General features: G+C 38.6%; 4 protein-coding genes across 9 annotated transcripts; 3 read left to right on the top strand and 1 right to left on the bottom strand.

The window, feature by feature from the left end:
- The first annotated feature begins 2,656 nt into the window (after window positions 1-2,656).
- On the top strand, window positions 2,657-4,809 carry LOC103928254 (probable L-cysteine desulfhydrase, chloroplastic). Of its 5 annotated transcripts, none has more exons than XR_007258096.1 (3): window positions 2,657-4,086; window positions 4,227-4,348; window positions 4,548-4,809. XR_007258096.1 is itself a non-coding variant. In XM_048583460.1 (2 exons), the coding sequence occupies exon 1, from the start codon at window positions 2,742-2,744 to the stop codon at window positions 4,080-4,082; it is 1,341 nt and encodes a 446-aa protein (XP_048439417.1). In that variant the 5' UTR covers window positions 2,657-2,741; the 3' UTR covers window positions 4,083-4,086; window positions 4,227-4,483. The 5 variants fall into 5 exon arrangements, 3 of the variants coding, with proteins under 3 accessions (XP_048439417.1, XP_009335540.2, XP_009335541.2); XR_007258095.1 differs by having other exon boundaries at window positions 2,658-4,086; window positions 4,183-4,348; XM_048583460.1 differs by lacking the exon at window positions 4,548-4,809 and having other exon boundaries at window positions 4,227-4,483.
- Window positions 4,810-6,534: 1,725 nt separating this feature from the next.
- On the top strand, window positions 6,535-9,552 carry LOC103955314 (probable L-cysteine desulfhydrase, chloroplastic). The gene is made up of 2 exons (XM_009367186.3): window positions 6,535-8,543; window positions 9,305-9,552. The coding sequence occupies exons 1-2, from the start codon at window positions 7,125-7,127 to the stop codon at window positions 9,344-9,346; spliced, it is 1,461 nt and encodes a 486-aa protein (XP_009365461.3). The 5' UTR covers window positions 6,535-7,124; the 3' UTR covers window positions 9,347-9,552.
- Window positions 9,553-16,805: 7,253 nt separating this feature from the next.
- On the top strand, window positions 16,806-20,991 carry LOC103955315. Of its 2 annotated transcripts, XM_009367187.3 has the most exons (4): window positions 16,806-17,137; window positions 17,805-18,148; window positions 18,241-20,209; window positions 20,608-20,991. In XM_009367187.3, the coding sequence occupies exons 2-3, from the start codon at window positions 17,808-17,810 to the stop codon at window positions 20,192-20,194; spliced, it is 2,295 nt and encodes a 764-aa protein (XP_009365462.2). In that variant the 5' UTR covers window positions 16,806-17,137; window positions 17,805-17,807; the 3' UTR covers window positions 20,195-20,209; window positions 20,608-20,991. The 2 variants fall into 2 exon arrangements, with proteins under 2 accessions (XP_009365462.2, XP_048439416.1); XM_048583459.1 differs by lacking the exon at window positions 16,806-17,137 and having other exon boundaries at window positions 17,990-18,164.
- On the bottom strand, window positions 20,876-24,694 carry LOC103955316 (pentatricopeptide repeat-containing protein At1g09900). Its single transcript, XM_009367188.3, has 2 exons — window positions 21,880-24,694; window positions 20,876-21,753 (listed from the first exon to the last, which is right to left on the bottom strand). Exon 1 carries the CDS (start codon window positions 24,325-24,327, stop codon window positions 22,123-22,125), a length of 2,205 nt encoding a protein of 734 aa, XP_009365463.2. The 5' UTR covers window positions 24,328-24,694; the 3' UTR covers window positions 20,876-21,753; window positions 21,880-22,122.
- Window positions 24,695-26,459: the final 1,765 nt, after the last annotated feature.

The following is a 26,459-nucleotide window of genomic DNA, read 5'->3' as shown; positions in this document are numbered from 1 at the left end:
AAATTTAAGCCCACATAATTTTTACTTTGGGTCAGTAGCCTATAGTAAGTCAGATGGTAATAATTTGCCACGTGGCACACATCGCTGTTGTTGGTTCCACCACCCCATAAATAAACTGACAGTTTTGAAAGAGATCTGGGACGCAACTCGAACGGAATGCAACCCAATTTACTTGTCCCACTTTGTGGAGAGATATTTTAATGTGATCGGAATACGGGATGATACATCATATGTTATTATACAAATTATAAGATATGTGTGGTAGAAAGTTAATAACTTAAAAATATAATTTTCCATCACTTATATAAAAACATATAATGTATCATACGTGTTTCGGTCAAAATAAAAAATTTCTCCACTTTGAGATGCAGATCCCCCACTATAATGTAAAACCGAATAAGGACATTCTCGTTTCATGTCTCTCTTACTTGTCCCACCTTGTATCTACATTCGAATATATGAGAAACACTTAAGTAGGAGTGTTCGAGATATGCATCTCTTTTCTAATGTATTTCGGTTGCATTAAAAAAAAAAAAAGAGATTTCATGTAATTTGGTATAATCCGACTTTACGCAGTAAAATTCATGAGAACTATTAGTTGAAATAATGTAACCAATTTTTTTACTTATCCCTTGCTGGTGCTCTCTAGGTAAGAAAGCAACCCTAGCCTTCCACACCCGCCGGTCCTAACCTTTGATTTTAGGGTCAGTGGCATCCTTCTGATTTCTCTGCTTTCTTTTTCTCTTCCTCCTTATTTCTTTTATCTATGCCTCCTTCTGAGCTTTGTCTCTACATTTGAGTCTCGTCTCAACCATCTGAGCTTTGGTCTCAACTTTCTCCCTTCTCCTCACTCAATTGCCCACTCAACGGCAGTCCCATTTCCTCGCCCCATCGCACCTTGCTTTCCTACCTCTTCTTTGCTCCCCCTTATCTTTTTCAACCCATAATCATGAATTAGATCTCGGAGTGTTGGGCCTTATCTTGACACTAGACAAAACACTTACAGTGCATTGCCGAACTAACTTGCCGAAAAAATTGGATGAAGTGTGGAACGATTCACATTGAAATAAGGGTGTTTTACACACCCCCTTTGCCCTCCCTCTCCTACTATTACGTTTTGTGACCTCCCTTGCAGGTGTGGTTGTGGATGCTGCGGTTCTTGGTGCATTGATTATGCGCAACATTCTTAAATCTAGTTTTTGGTTCGGGTGCTCTTTTCAGTTCGAAGTGACCTTTTCCTTCGTCGAGGAAGCGGCGGCTGGTGTTTTGGTGTTTGAGATTAGGATTTTTTTTGCTGTGTTTGGCCTTCCTTTATATATTTATAAGTTATATGCAGATTAGTTAATTCATAATTAGTGTAGGGTTATTATACAAAATGATCCCTGAGATTTGCATGATCAATAGAAATAGTCCCAGAGATTGAAAATCAATAGAAATGGTCCCTGAAATTGTCCACCATCCATGATTTTGATCCTCTCGTTAAAAATGATTTTAGGCAATTTTCAAAGCTTTGTAACTCAATCGTTTCTTAACCAAATTCGACCCATAATATATCAAAATGAAGATAGGAAAGTGTAGAATAAGATTATAACTATTTTGAAGCCCAATAGTTGCCGGAGATGGCAGGAAAATATGAAAGGTGACTGGTCCGTGGGAAAACTGGAAAACTCGCCGGAAACTGGGTAAACTTTAAACATTCATAACTTCATCAATACTCAACCAAATTGAGTGATTCAAAAACAAAATAATACTTCTTAATGATACGAAGAGAATGATACCTTTTTCCAAGGCTAACTTGCCATGGTTTGGTTGGACAACGGCTCGAAAGTGGCTAACCATTTTCGAGTTAGCCACTTTCGAGCAATTTTCCAGCAAAATCACGGCGAATTAGCAGTAAAGAAAGATACCATTCTCTTTGTCGTCGAGAAGTATGATTTTTTTTTTTAAATCACTCAATTTCGTTGAGTATTGAAGAAGTTATGAGCATTTAAAGTTTACTCAGTTTCTGGCGAGTTTTCCAGTTTTCTCGCGGACCAGTCACCTTTCAGGCTATTTCCGGCCATCTCCGGCAATCATCGGGCTTCCAAATAGATATAATCTTGTTCTATACTTTCTTATCTTTATTTTGATATACTATGTGTCGAATTTGGTTAAAAATCGATTGAGTTACGAAGTTTTGAAAATTGCCAAAAGAGTTTTTAACGGGAGGACCAAAATCATGGATGGTAGACAATCTCAGAGACCATTTCTATTAATTTTCAATTTTAAGAATCATTTCTATTGATCATGCAAATCTCAGTACTATTTTATATAATAACCCATTAGTGTATGATTGTAAGTGTCCCTTTCTTCACCGAGTTTTTGAAAAGGTGTCCTCTCCTTTACCCAAGAGTTTTATTGTACGACTAAAAGGTATATAAATCACGTGCGTGTCACGTGAGTGAAAACAAACAAACTGGAAATGGTCAGTCGAGTCATCGAGCGAGCGAAGTGCGTCTTGTTTGGCGCCACCTGATTCGTTAATTCGGTTAATGGCACATCTAATGCACCCCCACTTGTCCCATTTTTTAAATTTCACGCCAAAGTAAATTACAATTTACCCACTCAAGTTTTATTTAATTTCTCTTTTGCCCCTTTGGCTCTCCCAAAGCCTTCAAGGTAACCACTCCTCTCTCGCTCTTTCAAACGTTGCATGCTCTTCCTCGGCTCCATCATCAACTTGCCCAAACCTTAATCCCCAAATGGCCTCCTCGCCGGACCACCATCTCAACGGAGACCCCAAAACCCACATCTCTAAAAAACCCAAACTTTCCCCCAATTTCATCACCGCGGCCGAAATCGCCGCTGAATTTTCCCACCATGACCCGAACGTCGCCCGGATCAACAACGGCAGTTTCGGCTCCTGCCCCGCCTCCGTCATCGAAGCCCAGCAGCGGTGGCAGCTCAAATACCTCGCCCAGCCCGACCATTTCTACTTCAACGAGCTCAAGAAGGGCATCCACCAATCCAGAACCATAATCAAGGAGCTCATCAATGCAGACCACGTCGACGAGGTCTCAATCGTCGACAATGCCACCACCGCCGCCGCCATCGTGCTTCAGCAGACGGCCTGGGGGTTTTCTGAGAGCAAATTCGACAAAGGGGATGCTGTGGTGATGCTTCATTACGCTTATGGCGCCGTGAAGAAGTCGATTGAGGCGTACGTGACGCGTGCCGGCGGGTATGTGATTGAAGTCCCTTTGCCTTTTCCTTTGAAATCAAATGATGAAATTATCGCTGAATTTAAGAAAGCTTTGGAGAGAGGGAAGGCTAATGGTAGGAGGGTTAGGCTAGCTGTGATTGATCATATTACTTCAATGCCATGTGTGGTTATACCTGTTGAAGAACTAGTTAAGATTTGTAGGGAAGAGGATGTTGACCAGATTTTCGTAGATGCTGCTCATAGTATCGGGTGTACTGATGTCGATATGAAGCGAATTGGGGCGGATTATTATACTAGTAATTTGCATAAGTGGTACTTTTGCCCGCCGTCTATTGCGTTTTTGCACTGTAGGAAGTCCCCCAAGTGTCCAGAGTTGCACCATCCTGTTGTTTCTCATGAGTATGGTAATGGGTTGGCTATAGAAAGCGCTTGGATTGGGACTCGGGATTATAGCCCTCAGTTGGTAGTGCCTTCGGTTTTGGAATTCATCAATAGGTTTGAAGGCGGTATTGAGGGCATCAAGAAGAGGAATCATGAGACCGTTGTTGAGATGGGGCAGATGTTGGCCAAGGCATGGGGAACGCATCTCGGGTGCCCTCCGGAGATGTGCGCCAGCATGATCATGATTGGGTTACCTGCTTGTTTGGGGATCTTGAGTGAGAAGGATACTCACAAGTTAAGGACACATTTGAGGGAGAAGTTTGGTGTTGAAGTTCCCATATATTTCCGACCACCCAAGAATGGGGAGGTTGAGTCAATAAGTGGGTATTGTCGAATTTCTCATCAAGTGTACAACAAAGTTGACGACTATTACAAGTTCAGAGACGCAATTAATCAACTTGTTTCTGAGGGGTTCACTTGTGCTCAACTTTCTAGCTGATGAGGTATGCTCTGCTTTCATCCATTCTAATGGTTTTTAAGTTAGAAATGTATGGTAATCAGGATTTCTTGTCCTCCCATTTTGTGATTGAAATGCTCAGTTAAATCTTGTGATGAATCCAAGTGCTCTTACAACCATTTCCAGAAGTTTTATTATGGTTAGCTGGCGTTTCTTGATTCGGTGGTCGAGATATTTGTTTCAACTTGCCGTGGCCGTGGAAGTAGGTTACTCCGCCCACCTGCCCCCTTTAGAATGTGGTGATATAGGTAGAAAATGTTTACATCCATGGAAAAACTCAATGTAGTATGAATCTTGTAGATTAACAGTTCTGTTGTGTATAAAATTCTTGCCCGATGTATATGCAGTTTATGATATGCAAGGAGGGGGCCTTATTTCTATTATTTGGTACGATGTTTTAATTATTGATAAATTGTTTTTTGACATGTAACTTTCTGCATATTGTAGTCCAATGAAGCACCGAAGAAGCTCTTTTGATGAATAACATCCATGGCTATATCTGCATCGCCTGCATGCCTCAGTAGAAGCAAATGGTTTCGGTACCATTAATCCCTAAACTAGTAGAAAAATAAACTGCTAAGTGCATGTGTCGAAGCAGAAACAAATTTCTTCATGGTTTTTGGTGTTTTTGGTTTCCTGGACATGTTAGCTGTCTGTTGAATGCTGTCGGAATTGTTGCTGTTGTAAATGTTTAATGACTGTATCGATATTTGCATGCTTAATTATCTCCTAAAATTTAAAACATAAAGCTTGAATCGAAATAAGACTCTTTAGAAACGGTTGAGCCTGACCATGACTTAGTTAGGGCATGCTGTATGTAGTGAAATTTTTGCAGCTTGAGAAAGAAGTCTTGGATGGAGGGTTTCCTCATGGACCACAATATGCTGTGGATCCGAAAAGTAACTTGTCTTAGAATGTTGAAATATTAGAAGGTAAGGCAAAGAAAGATTGGTCTCCAATGTCTCCACTTCTGTTATTCGGTTATGCTGATTTTGTTCCGATTTTGTGTTCGTTTTTGGTCCGATCATATTATTCGTATTCCTCTGGATTCCACTTCTTCGTATTCCCGTTCTCTTCAAGGGGTTTTGAGCTTGAAATTTTATTCTTATTCCCCCACATTTTGTTTTCTCCCTACACCAATTGGCGGCTGGCGCAGTTATGCCTATGTTTTCTCAATAGTTTGCACTCTGTTCTTACATTTGAAGTACGAATTCTTTGTAGAAACCTTTGTCGCAAAGCCGGGCGTAGTCAAGTTGGCTAGAGTTGTGTGCTCTCCTCTGCAAGTTTGAATTCTCTTCGATGTAGTTTAGAATAGTAGAGTTGTGTGGTCCTCGACCTATGACTCAAGTGGTTAAAAGTGTATACTTGTTCCGATATGGATTTGAAATATAGGATCATTATTAGGTACGATCAAGATGATTCTCAGGTGAGTCATTTTGCATATCATGTTTAGAAAAGAAAAAGTTGAGAGTGATGGGAGGTCAAAGTGGAATAAGAATAGGTGTAAGCTTGAAATATTATTGGCAATACCTAAAGCAAATGGAAACGTTGTATCTATCAAAACAAGCACCACAAATATCAGAAAACGTCGACCTTTGCATCCAAGGTTTTGTGTTTGAATCTATCCTCGTAGTTTAATGTAGATATTCTATCGTTTGTCAATAAAACAAAAATATCAGAAAATGTTGTATCTATCGGCATAATATCTACAAATGTACATTTATTCTTTGAATAAAATCTAACATGTTATGCCAATTTTCGGTCAACGGGGTTAGAACCGACTTGGCCTACGTCCGCAGTCGTTAGTTTCATTCGACTCTTTGAGTTTGTTCTTAATTTGGTGGACGTTTTGGCCTATTAAACCTCATGTCCAAATTATTCATATAGTGTGGACGTTTTGGCCTTGTAAACCTCATGTCCAAATTATTCATATAGTATGTTATTGTGGGTTAGATGTGTGAGTTTTATTTTTTTTATTTTTTTTTATTTTTAACAAACGATATTATCTACATTTTTTTTTAACAAACGATATTATCTACACTACGAGAGAGGGGATGGGCTTATCCTTACAATGAGTTAGCAATAATGTGGTTCAAATTCGCCTTTGGCGAGAATCGAACCTAAGACCTCTCACGTACAAGTGAAGATGAACACCATTACACCGTAGTACTAAGTGGCAGATGTGTTAGTTAGAACAACGTGTGCAACCTTCTATTTTGAAGTTTGAATCTTCTTCTTTGTAGATTAAAAGAAGTTTAGAACATCACCTTGTCAAAAGTCAATGTAATAATATGTTAGTTTCTATCTTTTTTAAACCTACCAAGGTCCAAAATTTCAAGCAAAACACACAAGTTTGGTACACATGCTAATAAAACAAGTGAGTTTGGTCGTTGGTCACTGTCAAGAGAGTCATGACAACCATTGAGACAGCATGAGCACAGCCGCAGGAATCTACACGTATCTAACTACGTTGAGAATAAGATGACCGAGTAGGAACTAGTTAAGTACTTCTGCTGATAAGCGTTTGTGTTGAAAGTGCTCTTGGTAAAAGCCTAAGTTCTGCTAAAAGTCTAGTGTTTTCTGAGTGCTTCAAGCTGAACTTCTTCTGAGAACATTAGGAAGTACTTTAACCACGTTCCAGTTTTTTTCCTCAACGTTGTGACTCGTCAGAAGTGCTTTTGATTATCAAAAAACGAGAAAAACCATTTTCCAAAGTAGTGTTCAACGAGCCCTGAAATTTAAAATCCCTTCGATGTCATACATAAAACAACTGATGATTTGGTTGTAGCTCGTCACACGTATAGTCAGTAGTCAAGACAAGCAATAAGACATCAAGCGTCCCAAGGATATTACAAATTATTAAGTAGGAAAATGACAGAGTGAGAGATCGTCGACCCAAAAAAAAAAGAAAAAGAAAAAAAAACACTTTCGATAGCAGTTTAAGGAGCCTTAATCTGTTTAGTTTCTTGCCTGAACATTTGCTAGCGTTTTTTTAGTGGTTAAGAGAGTTTACTCCTGGAGGTCATGGCGGAGAAGATTATCATGTTTTTCCGTTACTATGTTCCTCGATTCCTCTGCCCCAATCTTTCCTTCCGAATTTCGAGACCCTCTAATCGCCATTACCATAACCTTAATCATAATGACACCCAAACCCAAGTCTCCGTTAAGCAGAAACCCTCTTCCTTCATCACAGACACCGAAATCCAATCTGAATTCTCCCACCACGCTCCGGGCATTGCCAGGATCAACAATGGCAGCTTTGGTTGCTGCCCTGCCTCCGTCATCTCTTCCTTGCACCAATGGCAGCTCAAATTGCTCCGCCAGCCCGACGACTTCTACTTGAACGAGCTTCCAAATGGGATACTTGAATCGAGAACAGTAATCAAAGACCTCATCAATGCAGATGATGTGGAGGAAGTCTCCATTGTGGATAATGTCAGCACTGCTGTTGCTATAGTCCTGAAGCAGACGGCATGGTCTTTCGTGGAAGGGAAATTCGACAAAGGAGATGCTGTCATAATGTTTCGCTGCACTTATGGGGCGGTGAAGAACTCAATCAAGGCCTATTTTTTGCGCGCTGGTGGGTATGCGATCGAAGTTCCATTTAATTTTCCGGTGACTTCAAACGAGGAAATCGTGAGTGAATTCAAGACAGCTTTGAGGAGAGAAAAGGGTATTGGGAGGAGAGTGAGACTGGCGGTGATTGATCACGTTACCTGCATGCCAAGCTTTGTGATGCCGGTTAAGGAATTGGTTAAAATTTGCAAGGAAGAAGGTGTTGAGCAAGTTTTAGTTGATGCAGCTCATGCTGTTGGGTGTGTAGATGTGGACATGAACGAAATCAGAGCGGATTTTTACACAGGTAATTTGTACAAGTGGTTTTTCTGCCCGCCTGCGGTTGCATTCTTGTACTGCAGGAAATCAGTTATGACACATTTAGATTTGCATCATCCTGTTGTGTCTCATGACTATGGAAACGGATTGGTCAAAGAAACCGGTTGGGTTGGGACGAGGGATTATAGTCCCTATCTCGTTCTTCCTTCAGTTATGGAGTTTGTCAACAGATTCGAAGGTGGTGCAGAGGGAATCAGGAACCGGAATCATGATGCTGTTGTTGAGATGGGGAAGATGCTTGCAGAAGCTTGGGGAACCAATCTAGGGTGTCCGCCGGAAATGTGTTCGAGCATGGTGATGGTTGGATTGCCGGCCTGTTTGGGGGTTCTGAGTGATGAAGATGCTATGAAGTTGTGGGAACTTCTGTGCAAGAAATTTAGTGTGGAAGTGAAAATACATTATCAAAACCCGAAAGATGGAGAGCTTGCACCTATAACTGGGTACGTTCGAATCTGCCACCAAATTTACAACAAATTTGAGGACTATTGCAGGCTCAGAGACGCAATCAACCAACTCGTTCGCGATGGCTTCAATTGCGGTAATCTTGAGGTATGTATGTTCTTGCCTTCATCCACTTTCTTGGTTTGCAGGCTACCGTTTATTTTTGGCTTCTTTCCTAGAACTCGATTTTGATTTCACTTTGTTTTCTGTAAGTCAAAAATCATTACTTCCCAACTTGAAACTCAAAATTTGTTCAACTTTAACTTGTAGTCTCCTCTCTATCTTTTCATTGAAACTCAAAAACTGCCTCCTAAAATATATGTGGGACCCACTAGCTAATAAGACTGTCTACATGTGTCAATGAATTTAATTATAAATCTTCATTACGTGTTAACATTCAACTTTCAATAATTAGAAAATATTAAGTTTAAAAGAAGATATTAAGCATTGGAAATTTTTTTGGGTTTATGTGCTTGAGTTGCAGAGGTGGAAAAAAATAAAAAAGAAATTGATTAGCATGGTGCACCTAAATCAAATCCACATAACGGAATTAATAGAATCAAGCCAATGTGGAGGGAGTTTTCATTTTTATAGAGTAAAATGATGACTTTTATTCAGTTTCAGGGGGAAAAATGGGATCCAAATCGTGTTCAAGGGGGGCAAAATGGAACGAATTTTGAGTTTCAAATAGTAGAGTGAAGACTTTTGAGTTACATGAGACAAAGTGAGATTAAAATCGAGTTCCGGAAGGGTAGTGTATATTGAATTTTTATAGATTTTGATCCAAGTAGTGAAAACCCTGTGCAATTATTTATTAATCTTAGTTTTGTTTACTTGCCACTAACATGGGATTTTATGTTAATCTGCAGATCATGAGGCCTAAAGAAGTCGGTCCGACGAATGACAGGTGATATGATTCCATGTCTCCTGCACACTTACCTTGTTGCAATGGATGGTTATGGTTCATTGAACAAGGTTTGTGGACACATGAAGGTTCCAGATTGTGCCGTTTCGTTGTAACCACCGCTTCGTCAAGTGTTGTTATCAATCCATGTTATAACACACATTTCTATCAACTATAATGTCCATTAATATTAACATTAGAGTTATAACACTGTGTAACGATGTGACTATTATTTGCTTGTGCATGAAGACATTAGTAATTTGACAAGGTTAGGTTGTGTGTCCGTTGATACTTGATAGCATAAATGGCACATGACTTATCTTCAATGGGGATCCTAAATAGAGTTGCTATAATCCTACAAAAGGCTTCCAATGGATTGGAATAGAAATCCCCAAAGTATCTTAATGTATAGGGATTCGCCGGATAACATTGTTTTAGGAACATTGCTATATTTGGGTGTTTGAGCTTTCAACCCATGTATATTTTTTTGACAATTTTTATTGGCAGTGTAGGGTTCTGTTTTTCCCAAGCTTTGAGGTAGAGTTTTAGGATCCTATTTTTTCTTAATTTACTTGTAGAACAAGGATAATGTCTTTCTTGTCGCACCATTTTCATAAATTTGATCCAGTGCTATACCTTTTGACTTGCTCATATGGTCTCTCTCTCTCTCCTCATCTGCTAGACCCCATCTCTCTCTCTCATTCTCTTGGATATTGAAAAGCTTAAAGGCGCCCCACTATGTTAGTTACATTTTTTTAAGGGATTGGAAGCAGCAGCTCTTCGATGAAGCTTCCGCTGCCGCCTACTCCGCCTTGCCCCGTCTTCCTAGGCTCAAAGCCATATGCAGTGAAGCCCCAAATTTTCAAATTGGTGGGGCAGTTCGAGGCAAAAAGTGGATGGCCCTCGTACAGCTCCCCAAGGGTGAATGGCACTTTTGGTTAGTGTTGGTTGTCGGGTGATCTCTTGCTGCTTGGTATGCTGCAAGATGAGTTTGAAGTTAGTTTGAAAGGTGCCTTTGTGGGGCCTTAGGTGTAGGCCTTGAGGCTCACAATCAAAACTAACAAAGTGTTAGGCATGCCACTGTTATCTCAATATAACAGATGTTGAAATAGATATGTTTTGTGTGGTTACTTGCACTCCAAGTTACTCAAACTTCTTGTTATCAATGGATTGTCACAGATGAGTTAAGTTTGCATTAAGTTCTTTTTCTTGCCTTGTAAACAAGGACTTTTAATTCATAATCTTGTATGTTTGAATGAAGGGAGTCAGGAGCCCTTTTAGACCATTTCCTTGATTCCGGGTTGTTCTTAATAAAACATATCTATTAAGTTAACCAGATCCAGATGCAAATGAGACTCTTAAATAGAAAACAAATGGAAATAACTTGAATACATGTTGAAAGGTACATTAAGTGACATATCTACTAATTTAGGGGACAAACAAAGAGATTCAGGCAAGATTTCACATTGTCGGGTAAGGTTGAACATCTTGCAGCCACTTCTCTTCGAGTTTACAGGGGTTGTATGCTAAAAGGGATGGATGGTAAACAGGTTTTACATCAGGGAATTGATACTGCAACACTGGGGAAGATAGCAGAGCTTTTAAACTAGACAAAATATAGCTTTTTTAAGGAGACTATGAATAAAAAGACTGAATCTAGGTTGGTTTTAGTTTTTTTGGATGCAAATCTGGCTTGAGAATAGAGTTTGTATGTTGTTTGAGTGTCTTTGTCTCTGTTGTCTCTTTTTCCTTTTATAAGCTATTTGGCCCGACTGTTAGAGCTTTGTTCTTGGCCGAGGACTCTCAGGGGCAGTGAGTCATCATGTATTTACACCTTTATGCCATTAGAAAGTGCTTTTTGGCTGGTAATGAGCTGGTCTCTATCAGTTGTTACTTCAATCAAAGGCACATGACCTATGCCTTGGCTGAGAGGGCTTTAGTTTGTCTCTGGGCTTGATGTTGGGCTTCGGGCAAGTCCTCATATAATTTGGCATCCTTGGGCATTCCTTCATTCAAGCCAAATATTCAAATATTAACTCAAATAGAGGCTATGAAGAAGGAATTGAAATCTCTAATCTGCTGACTCATTTTTGTGGTCTGATGAGGTTTGAGTTTTTTTAACAATTCTAGATAGCTAGATGGGGCACAAAATTTCATTGTGAATTGCTGCCATCTTTTCACAAGATACAGCAGAACGCGAACGGAAAAGCAGAGTACATATTTGGGCTTTTTTTCTTCATTTTCTTCTTATTAGATCTTTGAAGGGACATGTTTGGAAATGAAATTCAACCCAGAATGGGGGCGGTTTGGAGGAGACTGCGGTGGTGATAGAGCTGGCGGCTTCGATGGTAGCGTAGGTGAGCTGGACGAAGGATAACAGGGATATGAGCAGCTTGCTTAGGGTTGCTCTGGTGTAATAAGAGGCGTTGGAGAATCAGAGAGTTAGGTTTAAGTCTATGAGGGAGTTGGGAGCAACGAGCAGCAGCCATTGGTAAGTTCAGGGGATATGATTGATTCAATTAGTTGACTGTGGTAAATTGATTGGATGGTGGTGGAGGTAATATTGGATATGGCTGGTAGGTGGTGAATTTGGTGCTGGTGGGTAGTGATGTTGAGTTTGGGTTAAGAGAGGTAGAAGACTCTTTGAATTTGAGTTGTGGTATGTTATTTAAAAAATAATTTGGGTTAAAGGTTAGGGCATAGGGTATAGGGTATAAGATATAGGGTTAGGGTATAGGGTTTAGGGTAAAAGATATCGGGTTAGGGTATAGGTTATAAGGTTTAGGTTCAGGGTAAGGTTTATAGTGTAAGGTGTAGCGTATAGGTTATAGGGTTTAGGGTTTAGGGTTTATGGTTGATGATTTAGGGTATATGGTTAGGGTGTAAAGTTTAGTGTTTAGGTTATAGGGTTTAGGGTTAGGGTTTAGGGTTTAGGATTGGGGTTTAGGGTATAGGGTTTAGGGTTTAGGGTTAGGGTTTAAGGTGTAAGGTGTAGGATTTAGGGTTTAGGTATTAGGTTTTAGGGTTTAGGGTTTAGATTTTAGCGTTTAGGGTTTAGGTTTAAGCTATAGGGTGTAGTATTAGGGGTTTAGGGTATCCAAATCTGTTCCGACCCGACTTTCGTTTTCGACCTAACTACCTGATTCGGACCTGACTACCTTTTTCCCACTCGATCTCTCCACCCAACTTATTTCCAATTCGGGTCACAATATTCTTTAAGGTGACCGAAATCTTCAAGATTCCGGCTCAGTTGACAACAATCAGATTTTTTAGCGCCTGAGATTTTGTTCATTTCTTTCTTTGTCGGATAACATAAGAATGGTTGTTGGGCCTCACCAACTCTCACTGCTGCTGAAGAAAAGTTTTGGGGTGACTTTTGGGATTGTGATTTTTAATTATTTATTTTTTTAAATAGTAAAGTTTAATTTTGGGGTTTGCATTTAGGTACATTTAAATATGTTGAATATCCATGCTTGATTTTAATTAAAATATGAAAATGTTGGTTAGGGCAGTTGGCAAAGTAATTTGTTAGCCTTTGTACACTTGAGTTTGAATTTGGAATTGTTATTAGCACTCCAAAAATCTCATTTGGCACTCCAAAGTTTCTATAATTAGAAAGAAAAATACATTTGTGAGGAGTGTAGAATGAGATTTTTGGAGTGCTAATACCAGTTCCCTTGAATTTTTCTCTACATATTTGAATGGTTTATTATAAAATACTATCTTGTTACAAAAACATGAGTTAGAAATGAAATTAACTTCTGACACAAAGGCTAATTCTCTCGCTTTCTATTTATGGTATACATGCACGAAGCTTATCACATAACTAAAATCTTGTTTAGAAGTGCTTTTAAAATGACTAAAAACATTTGTAGAGAAACAAATTTTGGGTTTCAAAAAAGCACTTGAAGTGCTTGCTACAAGAAACATCAGTTATGTGTTTTTTCTAGGAAGCATTTTAAGTGTTTTTTTTTTAAAGCATTTTAAGTGCTTTTTTTTTTTCTTTTTTAGATTTACTTCCATTTTTACTAAGGGTTAATTTTTAAAATGACTGAAAGCGTTTTTAGATAAACAAATTTTGGGTTTCAAAAAAGCACTTGAAATGCTTTCTGTAAGAACCATCAGTTATGTGTTGCTTCAAGAAAGTACATTGTGCTTTTTCAAGATTTACTTGCATTTTTACTAAGGATTGATTTTAAAAATATTTTCCCCAAAAAGCTTTCAGTCATTTTAAAAGTACTTCTAAACAAGCTTTAAAATTCCCCAAAATAATCCTCCTCCACTTATATTTTACATATTTATAGGGAATTGTTATTTGTACTTCAAAAATCTCATTTGGCACTCCAAACTTTCCATAATTAGAAAGAAAAATACACTTGTGAGGCGTGTAGAATGAGATTTTTGGAGTGCTAATAACAGTTCCCTATTTATATTATACTTAGTTTAAATCAATAAATTTTCTTTTTGAGAAAAGTTCGACGATATTGGCGATACGAGAAAAGACAGTACAATAATCTTTGTACTTAAAAAAAAATGTCGTTTACAGATGTTGGCTCTAAACAAGTGTTGAGGTTAGGTTGGAATCTATCTATTATATATAAAGCTGGAGGTGTGATGAACAGTGCAGCACAGTGGAGATCAGATTTTTGATAGCCAAATTACCAATTTACCTTTGCATAATTTGAAATATGATTTTGGGCAGGTTTTGAATTTTTTTGGCTGAGGGGCATTTTGGTCCAATTATTTTTGTCAAAGTGGGTGACACCAAAATTTTTGTCTTATGTGTAAAGAATAAAAAAATGAAAGGGAAGAGAGAAAATAATAAACAAATGACAAAGTTGATGGTGCTCACATGATATAAAAAAGGTCTTTCACACGCAGATAATAATGTGATTGAATAAGTTGTCAAATGATTGTTGTTTTTATGTAACAAACTATATTATGTACACTAAGGGGAGGGGGTGGGTTTAGCCTCACAATGAGCTAGCAATAATGTGATTCGCTCATTTGTTTATTAAATATTATTTTCTCTATTTTTAAACACAGTCAAAACATTGTAAGAAGCGTGTAATGCTGGTTATAAAAAAAGTCTTTCTCACGTGGATAATAATGTGATTGAATTAATTGTCAAATGATTTTCTTTTTTTTTTAAACAAACGATATTATCTACACTAAGGATGAGGGGGTGAGCTTGGCCTCACAATGGCTAGCAATAATGTGATTCAATCAATTGTTCATTAAATATTATTTTCTCTATTCTTAATGTAAATTTTATAGAGACCGATTTTATTATGTGAATTCAGTTGCTTTAATTGGTTTATGAGAGGTTACTTCTTACATTTAAAACATGTAAGTCACGTTGGTGTCACCAAGCTTCAACAAAAAGATTTGGACAAAAATGCCCCCAAGACAAAAAAATTCAAAGGCATCCCAAAATAATGCATCAAATAAGGCATAGGCATTTTCGTCATTTTAACAGTATTTTTTTAATAATTTTTTGGTGTTGTTTTTTTATTTTTTTTATTAGTACATCACAATAGGCTAGCAATAATGTGATTCAATTTCTCTATTTTTAAACACGTTCAAAGCATCTTAAGGGGCGTGTAATGCCGCTTATAAAAAAATCTTTCACACGCGGATAATAATGTGATTAAATAAGTTGTCAAATACTTGATTTTTTTTTTTTTTTTTGTAACAAATGATATTATCTATACTAAGGAGAGGGGTGGGCTTAACCTCACAATGTGTTAGCAATAATGTGATCTAATAGTTGTTTATTAAATATTATTTTCTCTATTTTAAAAAACGTTCAAAACATCCTAAGAAGCGTGTAATGCCAGTTATAAAAAAGGTCTTTCGCACGTGAATAATAATGTAATTAAATTAATTGTCAAATGATTATTTAAAAAAAAAAAAAAAACAAACGATATTATCTACACTAAAAGGGAGGAAGTGAACTTGGCCTCACAATGACTAACAATAATGTGATTCAATCAATTGTTTATTAAATATTATTTTCTCTATTCTTAATGTAAATTCTATAGAGACCGATTTTATTATGTGAATTCAACTACTTTAATTGGTTTATGAGATGTTACTTCTAGCATGATCTAAAATGATTCATTTACTTCAAATATTTAACTTTCATTTTGTCAATTTACGCATATAAATATATTTAAAACATGTAAGTTGTGTGTAGCACACCGTGATTCAAAAAATGTCTTCTGCACGTGCATGAAGGCTAGTATATATAAAGCCAATGGAAAATTGAATAGTGATTTTGGTGTCACCAAGTTTCAACAAAATTAATTGGACAAAAATGCCCCCAAGACTAAAAACTTCAAAGGCATCCCAAAATAATGCATCAAATAAAGTAGGGGCATTTTCATCATTTTAACAATATTTTTTAATAATTAATTTTTATGCTTTTTTTTTAATTAGTACCTCACAATAGGCTAGCAATAATGTGATTTAATTTCTCTATTTTTAAATACGTTTAAGACATCTTAAGAAGTGTGTAATGCCAGTTATAAAAAAAATCTTTCGCACGCAGATAATAATGTGATTAAATTGGTTGTCAAATGAATTTTTTTTTTTTTAACAAACGATATTATCTACACTAAAGGGGAGGGAGTGGGCTTAACTTCACAGTGAGCTAGTAATAGTGTGATTCAATCAATTGTTTATTAAATATTATTTTCTCTATTTTTAAACACGTTCAAAACATCTTAAGAGGTGTGTAATGCAGGTTATAAAAAAAGTCTTTCACACGCGGATAATAATATGATTAAATTAGTTGTCGAATGATCATTTTTTTTAAACGATATTATCTACACTAAGGGGAAGGGGGTGAGCTTAGCTTTACAATAGACTTGCAATAATGTGATTCAATCAATTGTTTATTAAATATTATTTTCTCTATTCTTAAAGTAAATTCTATATAAATAGATTTTATTATGTGAATTCAGCTGCTTTAATTGGTTTATTAGGGGTTTCTTCTAGCATGATCTAAGATTATTTATTTCCTTCAAATATTTGACTTTCCTTTTGTCAATTTACACATATAAATACATTTAAAACGTGTAAGTCGCGTGTAGCACGTTGTGATTCAAAAAATATCTTCTGCACGGGCGTGAGCACGTGAAGGCTAGTAAGAGTATAAAATCCAAACCTTGTAGTAGGATCAGGATCCTCTCCTGAGCAAAGGATGAGGATCCTCCTGACCAAGCTCATCGGGTCGTTAAAATTTTATCGAATGGCTACAATTATTATAGTTTTTAGAAGGGCCCTTTGTTTGTAACCGTTGAATAAAATTTTAACGACCTGATGACCTTGGTCAGGAAGATCCTCACCCTTTGATTAAGAGAGGATCATGATCCCTCGTAGATAGATAAGCAAAGTTGAAAGTTTCTTCACAAAATGAAAATTTCTAATTTTTATTTAAAAAAGATGGAAATAAAATAAAAAAACTGGGTTGGGAACTTGGGATTGTGAAAGAAAAGAGAGGTATGGTGGGAAAGCCACATACCCCTCTGCCCTTCTCACTTCCCCACCTACCTGTAACGTAAGCACTACTCCAACACAAACTCTACCTTCCAAAATTCTCCCATATCCTTAACCGTATTAACCACCACTCTCTCTTGTCTCTTTGTCTCTCTCCCTCTCCTGGGGTTGGATTGTTTAGTTTCAGACGTATGCGTGAACATCCCCAAATTTCAGAGCTGCGAGCCAATCACTGTCAAAATCCCAAATTTGAATTGGGCATTGGAGACTGAGACGACAATCTCAGTTCTCAGAGGTAATTTTCTCAATTTCCGTTTGTTTTACCGCGATTTGATGTGTCGGTATTGGGGAAATTAGGGTTTTTAGGGTCCCCTTTCTGGGGAATTGAAAGATTTTTTGGCTTAAAGTCTGAATTTTTGGTGTTTTATGCTATTGTTTTGATCGAAATTTTGTTACCCATTTGCTTACTTTTTTCGTTTATTGTTGAACCCTTTGAGGGTGTCTGAAAGTCGCTGACTTGCTTAGTTTGCATATGCAACAAAGTTTAATCCTTTGCGTGGTTAGGACCTCAAATATTAGAGTCAACAATTTTTGTGTGTATATATGTCATGTGTGTGCTTCTCTTTTGATTTATGTGCACTCCAGCTGAAAAATACTTGCATTTGGAGCAATTGGGGCTGACAATTTTACTTTGCGCATTTGTCAGTAACCAGAAACCCTACCGTAGCTAGACGTTAACTCCGCGAGGTTGTGTTTAGTACGCAATTAGTTTAAGCTTAAATTTAATCTGGTAATTCTCCCCTATTGTTGTATTGTGAAGTGAATTGAGGTCTGGTGAGAGGGTCTTTGCTGTTTAAGTGTACAGTTGACAGATAAATTGTACGGTATATGACATATGCCGCTTACTGTATTTGCTATGATGATTTGAAACGGATGTGTTTTGCTCTGTTTGACTGAGGCAGATCATGGAGGTGAAGAGAGTCATAGCAATATGTCAGTCGGGGGGTGAATTCCTTACAGAGAAAGATGGTACATTGTCATATAGGGGTGTCGACGCTCATGCTATTGACATTGATGACCAGATGGAGTTTGATGAGTTTAAATTGGAGGTGACAGAAATGTTTGGTTGCAACAATAACATGGTCTTCAAGTACTTCCTCCCTGGCAACAAGAAGACCCTGATTACTGTTTCCAATGACAAGGATCTCCATCGCATGATCAAGTTCCATGGTGATTTTGCAACCATTGATGTTTATATCATGGAGGAAGTAGCTCCTCCTGATGTCTCGAACATGCCTGCCAGTAGGTAGCTCTCTTAATATGTAAGCTAGTAAGTTTAAATACCACTTTGAAAAATTTCCTTTTTTGTGAAATTTATGAATTTCATGGATTTTTTAGGTCAAGCAGAACAACTCTGTCAGAAACTGTGGTTCCAGTTGATGCATCTCTCGATGTTGTGGACTTTGTGGGTGATACCACCCAGCATGATATCCCACTCAATGCCTCGCTTGATGTTATTGATGATGCCAGCCCTATTGATGCACATATTGATATACCCACTGAAATATCACCCGTTTTCCCTCTTGTTGACCCCAATGATGAGAAGCATGCTAAAGGTGCACAGCAGTGGCAGAATGCAATTACTGGTGTGGGCCAAAGATTCAGCAGTGTTCATGAATTTCGTGAATCGTTGCGCAAATATGCCATTGCGCGTCAGTTCGCCTTTAGGTATAAGAAGAATGATAGTCATCGTGTGACTGTCAAGTGTAAGGCTGAAGGCTGCCCTTGGAGAATTCATGCATCAAGGTTGTCGACAACACAGTTAATATGTATTAAGAAGATGAATCCAACGCATTCCTGTGAAGGCGCTGTTGCAACTACAGGGCATCAGGCGACAAGGAGTTGGGTGGCTAGTATAATTAAGGAGAAGTTAAAATATATGCCCAACTATAAGCCCAAGGATATTGTGAACGATATCAAGCAGGAATTTGGAATACAGCTAAACTACTTCCAGGCCTGGCGTGGGAAAGAAATAGCAAAGGAGCAGCTTCAGGGTTCGTACAAGGAGGCATATAATCAGTTACCATTTTTCTGTGACAGGATAATGGAGACAAACCCTGGTAGTCTTGCTACTTTTACCACCAAGGAAGACTCCAGTTTCCATCGTCTCTTTGTCTCTTTCCATGCCTCATTGTATGGGTTCCAGCAAAGTTGCAGGCCTCTCCTTTTCCTGGATAGCATTCCCTTAAAATCAAAATATCAAGGCACATTGTTGGCTGCAACAGCTGCGGACGGGGATGATGAGGTTTTCCCTGTTGCGTTCACAGTGGTGGATGCAGAAACTGATGATAACTGGCATTGGTTTTTACTACAATTGAAATCTGCATTCTCAATTTCTTGTCCCGTGACATTTGTGGCAGACAGACAGAAGGGATTGAAGGAATCAATTGCGGAAATATTTAAAGACTCATATCATGGCTATTGCCTGCGATATTTGACCGAGCAACTTATCAGGGACTTGAAAGGGCAGTTTTCTCATGAGGTCAAACGGCTCATGATTGAGGATTTTTATGGTGCTGCTTATGCGCCTAGGCCCGAAAACTTTCAAAGTTGTCTTGAAAGCATAAAAAGCATCTCACTGGAGGCTTACAATTGGATCGTACAAACTGAGCCCCAGAAGTGGGCGAATTCATTCTTTCAAGGGGCTAGATATAACCACATGACATCGAACTTTGGAGAGCTGTTCTATAGTTGGGCATCGGATGCACATGAGTTACCAATAACACAGATGGTTGATGTGATCAGGGGTAAGATTATGGAGTTGATCTACACAAGAAGGGAAGGATCTAATGAATGGTTGACGAGGCTTACTCCATCCATGGAGGAAAAGCTAGAAAAGGAAATTCAGAAAATCGGAAACCTCCAAGTTCTACTGTCGGCTGGTGGTAGCAGATTTGAGGTTCATGGTGACACCACTGAAGTTGTAGATGTTGATCGCTGGGACTGTAGTTGTAGAGGGTGGCAGATAACTGGTTTACCGTGCTGTCATGCAATTGCTGTCATTCGTTGCATGGGCAGGAGCCCATATGATTATTGTTCAAGATACTTTACCACCGAGAGCTATAGATTGACATACTCAGAACCAATACTTCCTGTTCCAAATGTAGACATACCTGTGATGAAGGCTTCTTCTCAAGTACTAGTGACCGTAACCCCTCCTCCCACCCGACGTCCACCAGGCAGGCCTACTACTAAGAAATATGGATCACAAGATATGGCTAAGCGTCAACTCCAGTGCAGCAGATGCAAGGGTCTTGGGCACAACAAGTCCACTTGCAAAGAGTTGTTGTAAAGCATTAGACATTATGTAAGTATCATCCATTTTTTGTGCATAACGATCAGTGTTTTACCCATTTTGTGCCTCAATTTGATAGGTGCTAGTAGAAACCCACTTTGTTTCACTGCATCCGTGTTTTCACTCGTTTATTGATGAGTATACCTGTGGATCGATATTTAAGTTTAAGTGCATTGTAAGTTAGGTATGGTTTCATTGTATAGTCTTGTCATCTGTATGAACTTGCCTAGCACCACGTTTGGTTTTGATAGTTCCCTGGATGCCGATGAAATTTTAAGGATTACATTCAACATCTCTCCCCTTGCATCCTTTTATTTGTTTTGTCAATGTATTTTTGGCAGACGTGTTGCATTGTTTTCTTGATCATACCTTAACAATTGATGTGCCATTTTTATTGGTTCTGTGAATAGGATTGCATCCGATAGGGCAAGAGCAAGGGCAAGGGCGAGGGCAAGGGCATCATCTGTACTAGTAGAAGCTCAAATAGACAGCGGGGGATGTGTTCCCGAATGTATGTTGTAGAAGTGCGTATGTAAATTATTCTTTGTTTTCGTAGTTGTATCGCTAACCTGGATATTTGGTAGTTTGACTTGGTAAATGAGTGTAATTACCTCAAGTTACTACGGTAATAGGAGGCAGATGTTGTTAGAGTCACTTGAAGTTGAAGGTCCATGGAAGTTGGATTTGGAATTTGAGATCTGTAGGTTTCGTCCTTTTCTCTTGTAAATTATCCTTTTGGTCAGCTGGCCAATGTTTAATTCATTTATACAAATAAATTGAGCGTTTAGCTTGAAGATATTCCCCTTTACTTGTCGTTGAGCGGCCAATACCGCCGCCTCCTTCCATGTCCAAAGCCGTGATTGTCACGGGTCGAAGCTGAGCGTTGGTCCCAAAGACTGTCTTTGTATGGTAAACATGCCAACCCTTGGGGGTGAACGGCATTGATGGTGGTTGCCGTGGTGGTGTGGTTGGTGGGGGGGCCTCGAGTGAGGTCTAGCCTTTAAATACGCAAATTCAGTCGGATTTATGACTTGCCACACGGATCCCCTAAGATTATAGTGCTGAGCTTTTGATTATGTTGAAAACTCGCCTGTCATGTTAATACTTACGAATGCAGTTGGCTGACTCTTCGCGATTCCGACCCTCTCGTAAAAGGATACCTAATCTATTGTGACAGAACTGTCCGAATCTTAGTAGATGACGTAACCTGTCACAAGAGGGTCGGAATAGCGAAGAGCGGCTACTAGCTGCAGTTCAGCCGCACTAGTCACCTCAACAAGGAGGAAAAGTACCTATAACCACTTCGATCCGAACCTTCACTCCTCTCTGCCTCTCATTACATCCTTGTACCCTTTTCCTTCAAGAAAAGTACTGCATAAGTGAGGTCCGAAGATGTCTCGGGGAAAAACTTCAGCACCGGTGTCTGGTTCTGACTTGGGATTCTTCTCTATTTAAACTGGCTTCAACTTATGATTACACAGAGCTTCCCCATGAGCTAGTTCAAATAGGACAGCACTGCTCTGCCTTCTGCCTTTCCTCTTGCTCGAACGATTTGGCTGAAACACATCACTTATAAAGTTAATTCTGAGACATTCTAACTGTTTAGAAATAACCGTCGTAGAATTTTCACAATAAAACAATTTCATTTGAAGCTATAGAAACATATTGGTGTAACAAAGCACCTTTCTTGGCGTAGGTTAGGGTTTGAATATGTAGAAGAGATCCATGAACCTCAGAGGTGAAGGTGAAGAAAACTATCATACATGGCAGGCAACAGCTCCCGGATCCATTGCACAAAATATGAACCATAGCTGCAAACGGCTCAGGTGTGACTGATTATGGAGACAAAATCTTCAACAGTGAACATCTGAGACCAGATCACACTTCACCAAAAGAAGTTGAGCGACCAACAGGTCATAACCTGATTACCGCGATGGAAGTTTCCATCGTGTTGCATCTAAGCCCTCTGCAAGGATGTTGCTAACAGTATCTACAGTAGAATTGTCATAGTCCAGCCTGTTCCTATCTACTTCTTCGCTAACACCAGACCCAATCAGCAATCCATGAGTCTTAGCATCTGGGACCCAACCCTTTTCTAACATTGTATCCAAAAATCGACACGCCTCACATTTATAACCCTCTTTCCAGAAGCCATTAATCAGCAAGTTGTAGATTGCTGAATTTAGAACTTTACCATCGGAAGTTAGTTTATTTATTGAACACGAAATCATGTGCAACTGAGAATGGTTGGCTATACAAGAGAGTAGATTAAATAGTCTCTTGGAATCAGGTACAAGACCCTCATCGACCATCATATTGAAAAGCAATAAGCATTGTTTCATTCGATTCTGCACACTCATGCTTTGTATGAGCACGCAGTATGCATCCAAATCAAGACTGCAACCCTCCAACAGCATTTTTGAGAGGATTATCAACAGATCTTTTACCTTGTCTAATTTTGACAATCCAAGCATAATAGTTGAGTAAGTTGAACTGGTAGAAGAAGTACCGGAATAATAGGCCAATTGTTGTACCCTTATTGCTTCGTCAACCTTTCCTGTCTCACACAAATCCTTGATCAGCATATTGAACGAGGAAGGCTCGATCGAACATCTATTACTAGACATGTAACAGAACACTTCAGTAGCCTCATGAATCATTTCCCCTAGGCAAAGGCCTTTGACAAGCTCAGAGTAAGATGTATGATCCAAAACCCAGCTTTTGGCACAAATATGATCAAATATATCCATAGCATTTCTGTAGTTGCTCATTTTGCAGTGGCAAACAACTAGAGCCGAGTATGTGTCACAGTCAGGAAGAGAACAAGAAACCACCATTCTACCAAGAAGTTCACGCACTTCCCTAATCCTTGCATGCTCGGAGAGCCATCTGATAACAATATTCCAAGAATTACAATCAGCCACATTTCTTTCAGACATTTTCACAAGTAAATCTTCCGCCATAAGAAATTTTCCAGTACTGCAGCAACCTTCAAGCAGTACATTGCAGGCAGAAGTTTCCATGATTTGCTTATCTTCCAAGAACTTCATCGCGTCATCTACCTTCCCTAATTTACAAAACACATATACTACAACTGCAAAGACATTATTTGGCGGCATCAACCCAGTTTCCATCATCTCTTCTAAAACCTTTATTGCATCATCCAATCCAAGGTTCTTGCATAAAGACTGCAACAGAACCTCATAAACCAATGAATCCGCCGTAAAATTAGAAGTTCTCATCATTTCGAACAATCTAATTCCCTCCTCCAGTTTATTTTCCTGACAAAACAAAGGTATTATGCAGGAATAAAAACTCAAATCAGGCTGACAACCAAGATCAAGCATTTCATTGAAAACAATAACAGCTTCATCAACTCGGTCCTTAACAATAAAGGATCTTATGAGAATCTCAAAAGTCCTACTGTTAGGACTACACCCTTTCTTCTTCATTCTTCTATACTGATCAATAGCAGACTCAATGCGGCCGCTCTCCAACAATGCCTCTAACAAATAATTCAAAGTATCAATACTTGGCACGATTCCTGCCGTCACAATCTCCTTATAGACGAACAAAACATCTCGAAAATCTCTCTTATCCTTCACAAGGGCACCCAATACACCATTAAATGTCTCAATTGAAGGCCTAAAGCCACCTGCTTTGAAATTCACAAGCACCCTCATTGCCTCACTTAATCTGCAATGCCTAACAAACACATCAATCAGTGCCAAAAGCGCCTCTTCGACACTGGGACACCGATCTTTCACCATATTTTGACAAAATCCCTCCATCTCCTCAACATTTCCAGCCAAACCCAGTTTCAAAACAATCCGAAAATACGTATCCGCGGTGTGATTAAACCGTTTTTGCAGGGAAGCCCATTTGAACACCTTCACTGCTGAGCTCAAATCATCAGTGTTATCCAGAACCCGGATTAAGTTATCCGGTACAAGCTGATTCCTCAAAGACTGGATATTTTGTTCAAAGTCGGATGAATTTTCTGGGTCCTGATTGTTTCCCGAGAAAATTTCAATGGTTTGAGTGCAGGAAAGTGCAGAAAAGCATGCTTTCGAACAGACCCGGAAGGGGAATCTCTTGGAAAATGTTAAAGACCGGAGCTTTATGAGCATTGCAAGAGTTCATGCAACAGATTTTGCTATTTACAGCGGTAAAAACAAAAATTGTTCAAATGGGTAAACGAGAATTCAGGAAAGATTGATCACTGACCTGAGGAGAAAGAGCACATGAAGCAGCTTGACATTATAGGATTTAGGAGAAGACTAGGAACAAGAGATTGTGTCGAATGTGAGTGTCTGTGTTCTGCCGTGAAGAAAAAACGCAGAGAGGTGTTTGCTTCTGTCTTTGTGCTCACTTGTTGACCGTTGGATTCTATTGAACGGTCGAGATTAGACTGAAACTAAAACGAAAGATGGACCCGACTCTGAGTCGGGTCAAATCAACATCTCGAACCGGTTCGGGCCTAAATCGGCCTATTATTTCATGATTTTTCCCTTCGAAGAATTCGCTACCTTCGGGCATGTTTGGAAATCGCCTCTGCCAACGTTTCTATTAGAAGCAGTATTTTTTTAACACGTAAAGAACTCTAATAACTCTAATATAAAAATCAAACCCTCAAAGAACTCTAATATAAAAAGAAAATATGAAACTTGAGTGCAATAAAATAAAAAACCGGCTGACCTAATACACGTATGTTTCATTTTCATGATTTCCTCTCTCCCCATGGTCAAAGTTGGTATTTATGAACACCTAAGCTTATTAGTTGCCATCAATTTGGTTATCACTAACCAAGATAATTTAATTTACTAGAGCAAGAATTCTAACCAAAGTATACATGTTATGTGGATCAATTTATCTAAACAAATAAGATTTGTCAAAAGCAATTTTTTTATATTAAAAAAATATCTAATCTTTACTATAAAAATAGAAATTAAACCTAATTGCAAAACTGAACTCACTAGTATAAGGACTTATTTGGAAGTGTTTTTAAAATGACTGGAAAAGCTTTTGGTGAGAATGTTTTTTTAAACAAATCTTTAGTCAAAATGCAATTAGATCATGTAAAAACACTTGAAGTGTTTCTTGTAAGAAGCACATAACTTGTGCTTCTTATAGAAAACATTGGTACTTCTTGCAAGAATCATTTCAAGTGCTTTTAGAAAAAATATTTTTTCTACAAACTCTTTTAGTCATTTTAAAAATCACTTTTAAACAAATCATAAAAATAAGACTATACTTTCGGTTTTTTTTTTTTTTTTTTTTTTAAATACCCCAACCATTAGAGTAATCCATAACTTTACCATGCCCCTTTATCCTTGTCCTTCGTTAAATTAGGAAAAGGATCTTCCCTGGATCCTTTTCCTAGGAATCCCATGTTCGTGATCGTTCATCGTACATCATGCGGTTAGAAATCATTTCAAAATTTAAAATTAAATATAAATAGTACCTAATGATTTATGACCGCACGATGTACGATAAACAGTCACGATCACGGAATTCCTAAAATCCGGATCCTTTTCTGTTAAATTAATCAAATGTTGGTGATCCGTATGGACTTGGCTTCTTTGGCCTCCCAATTCCCATACACTCCATCTCCTCCTATTTGTGTGGTCACGGTTAAACCACGTTAATATTTTATATCACTATTGCTTTTTGTCTTATTATCTCTATAAAAAAATTAATATAAAATTAACGTGACTTAACCTTGACCGTACAAAATAAGAGGGGATGGAAGTGTATAGAAACTGAGAGGGCAGAAAAGCATCCGTATTGATCAAAAAATCAGTAAAACCTACTAGTCAACCGTGAAAGAAAAGTAGATAGAGCCCAAAAGATCATGCGACGTTAGTATCCGAATCCAGCCCATCATTATTCAATACAAAATAGCAAGATCCAAAGGGTCCCTAGATCCCCCACGTGGCGAGAACCCATTCGCCGTGGCCAAAATTTTGATTTGCCGCGCTGTGAGTCAAAACTCAAAACCCGCGAGGACCAAGCGATAGGTTCGGGAATCGTCATATTTATGAACCCGAGGCTTGGATACTCCGAACCAGAGGCTCGGAAGATCCGAACCAAACCAGCCTCTGTCCGGGCGTCGACATATCGCTCAAAGCGCAGCAACTCCCGCTTAATAAAGACAAAAAATTTATAACTAAGCAACCCTAATTTTGCGGGATTATTGGTGCTTCATTTGGCTTCCATATCCAGCCGTCGGATGGTTCTCAGAAGATGGATCGTGACCGTT

Source organism: the organism of the source record quoted next, unplaced genomic scaffold, assembly GCF_019419815.1.
Source record: "Pyrus x bretschneideri cultivar Hongxiangsu unplaced genomic scaffold, Pyrus_bretschneideri_v1 Contig2, whole genome shotgun sequence".
NCBI lineage: Eukaryota > Viridiplantae > Streptophyta > Magnoliopsida > Rosales > Rosaceae > Pyrus > Pyrus x bretschneideri.
The sequence above is the reverse complement of the archived record's forward strand: the minus strand, read 5'-3'. Positions and strand labels throughout refer to the sequence as shown.

Bases quoted from the DNA above. Each gene is read 5' to 3' on its own strand.
- LOC103928254 (XM_009337265.3), top strand. From the start codon at position 2,742: ATGGCCTCCTCGCCGGACCACCATCTCAACGGAGACCCCAAAACCCAC.
- LOC103955314 (XM_009367186.3), top strand. From the start codon at position 7,125: ATGGCGGAGAAGATTATCATGTTTTTCCGTTACTATGTTCCTCGATTC. The intron at 8,544-9,304 runs GTATGTATGTTC...GTTAATCTGCAG, and splicing joins TCAATTGCGGTAATCTTGAG to ATCATGAGGCCTAAAGAAGT.
- LOC103955315 (XM_009367187.3), top strand. From the start codon at position 17,808: ATGGAGGTGAAGAGAGTCATAGCAATATGTCAGTCGGGGGGTGAATTC. The intron at 18,149-18,240 runs GTAGCTCTCTTA...TGGATTTTTTAG, and splicing joins TCGAACATGCCTGCCAGTAG to GTCAAGCAGAACAACTCTGT.
- LOC103955316 (XM_009367188.3), bottom strand. From the start codon at position 24,327: ATGCTCATAAAGCTCCGGTCTTTAACATTTTCCAAGAGATTCCCCTTC.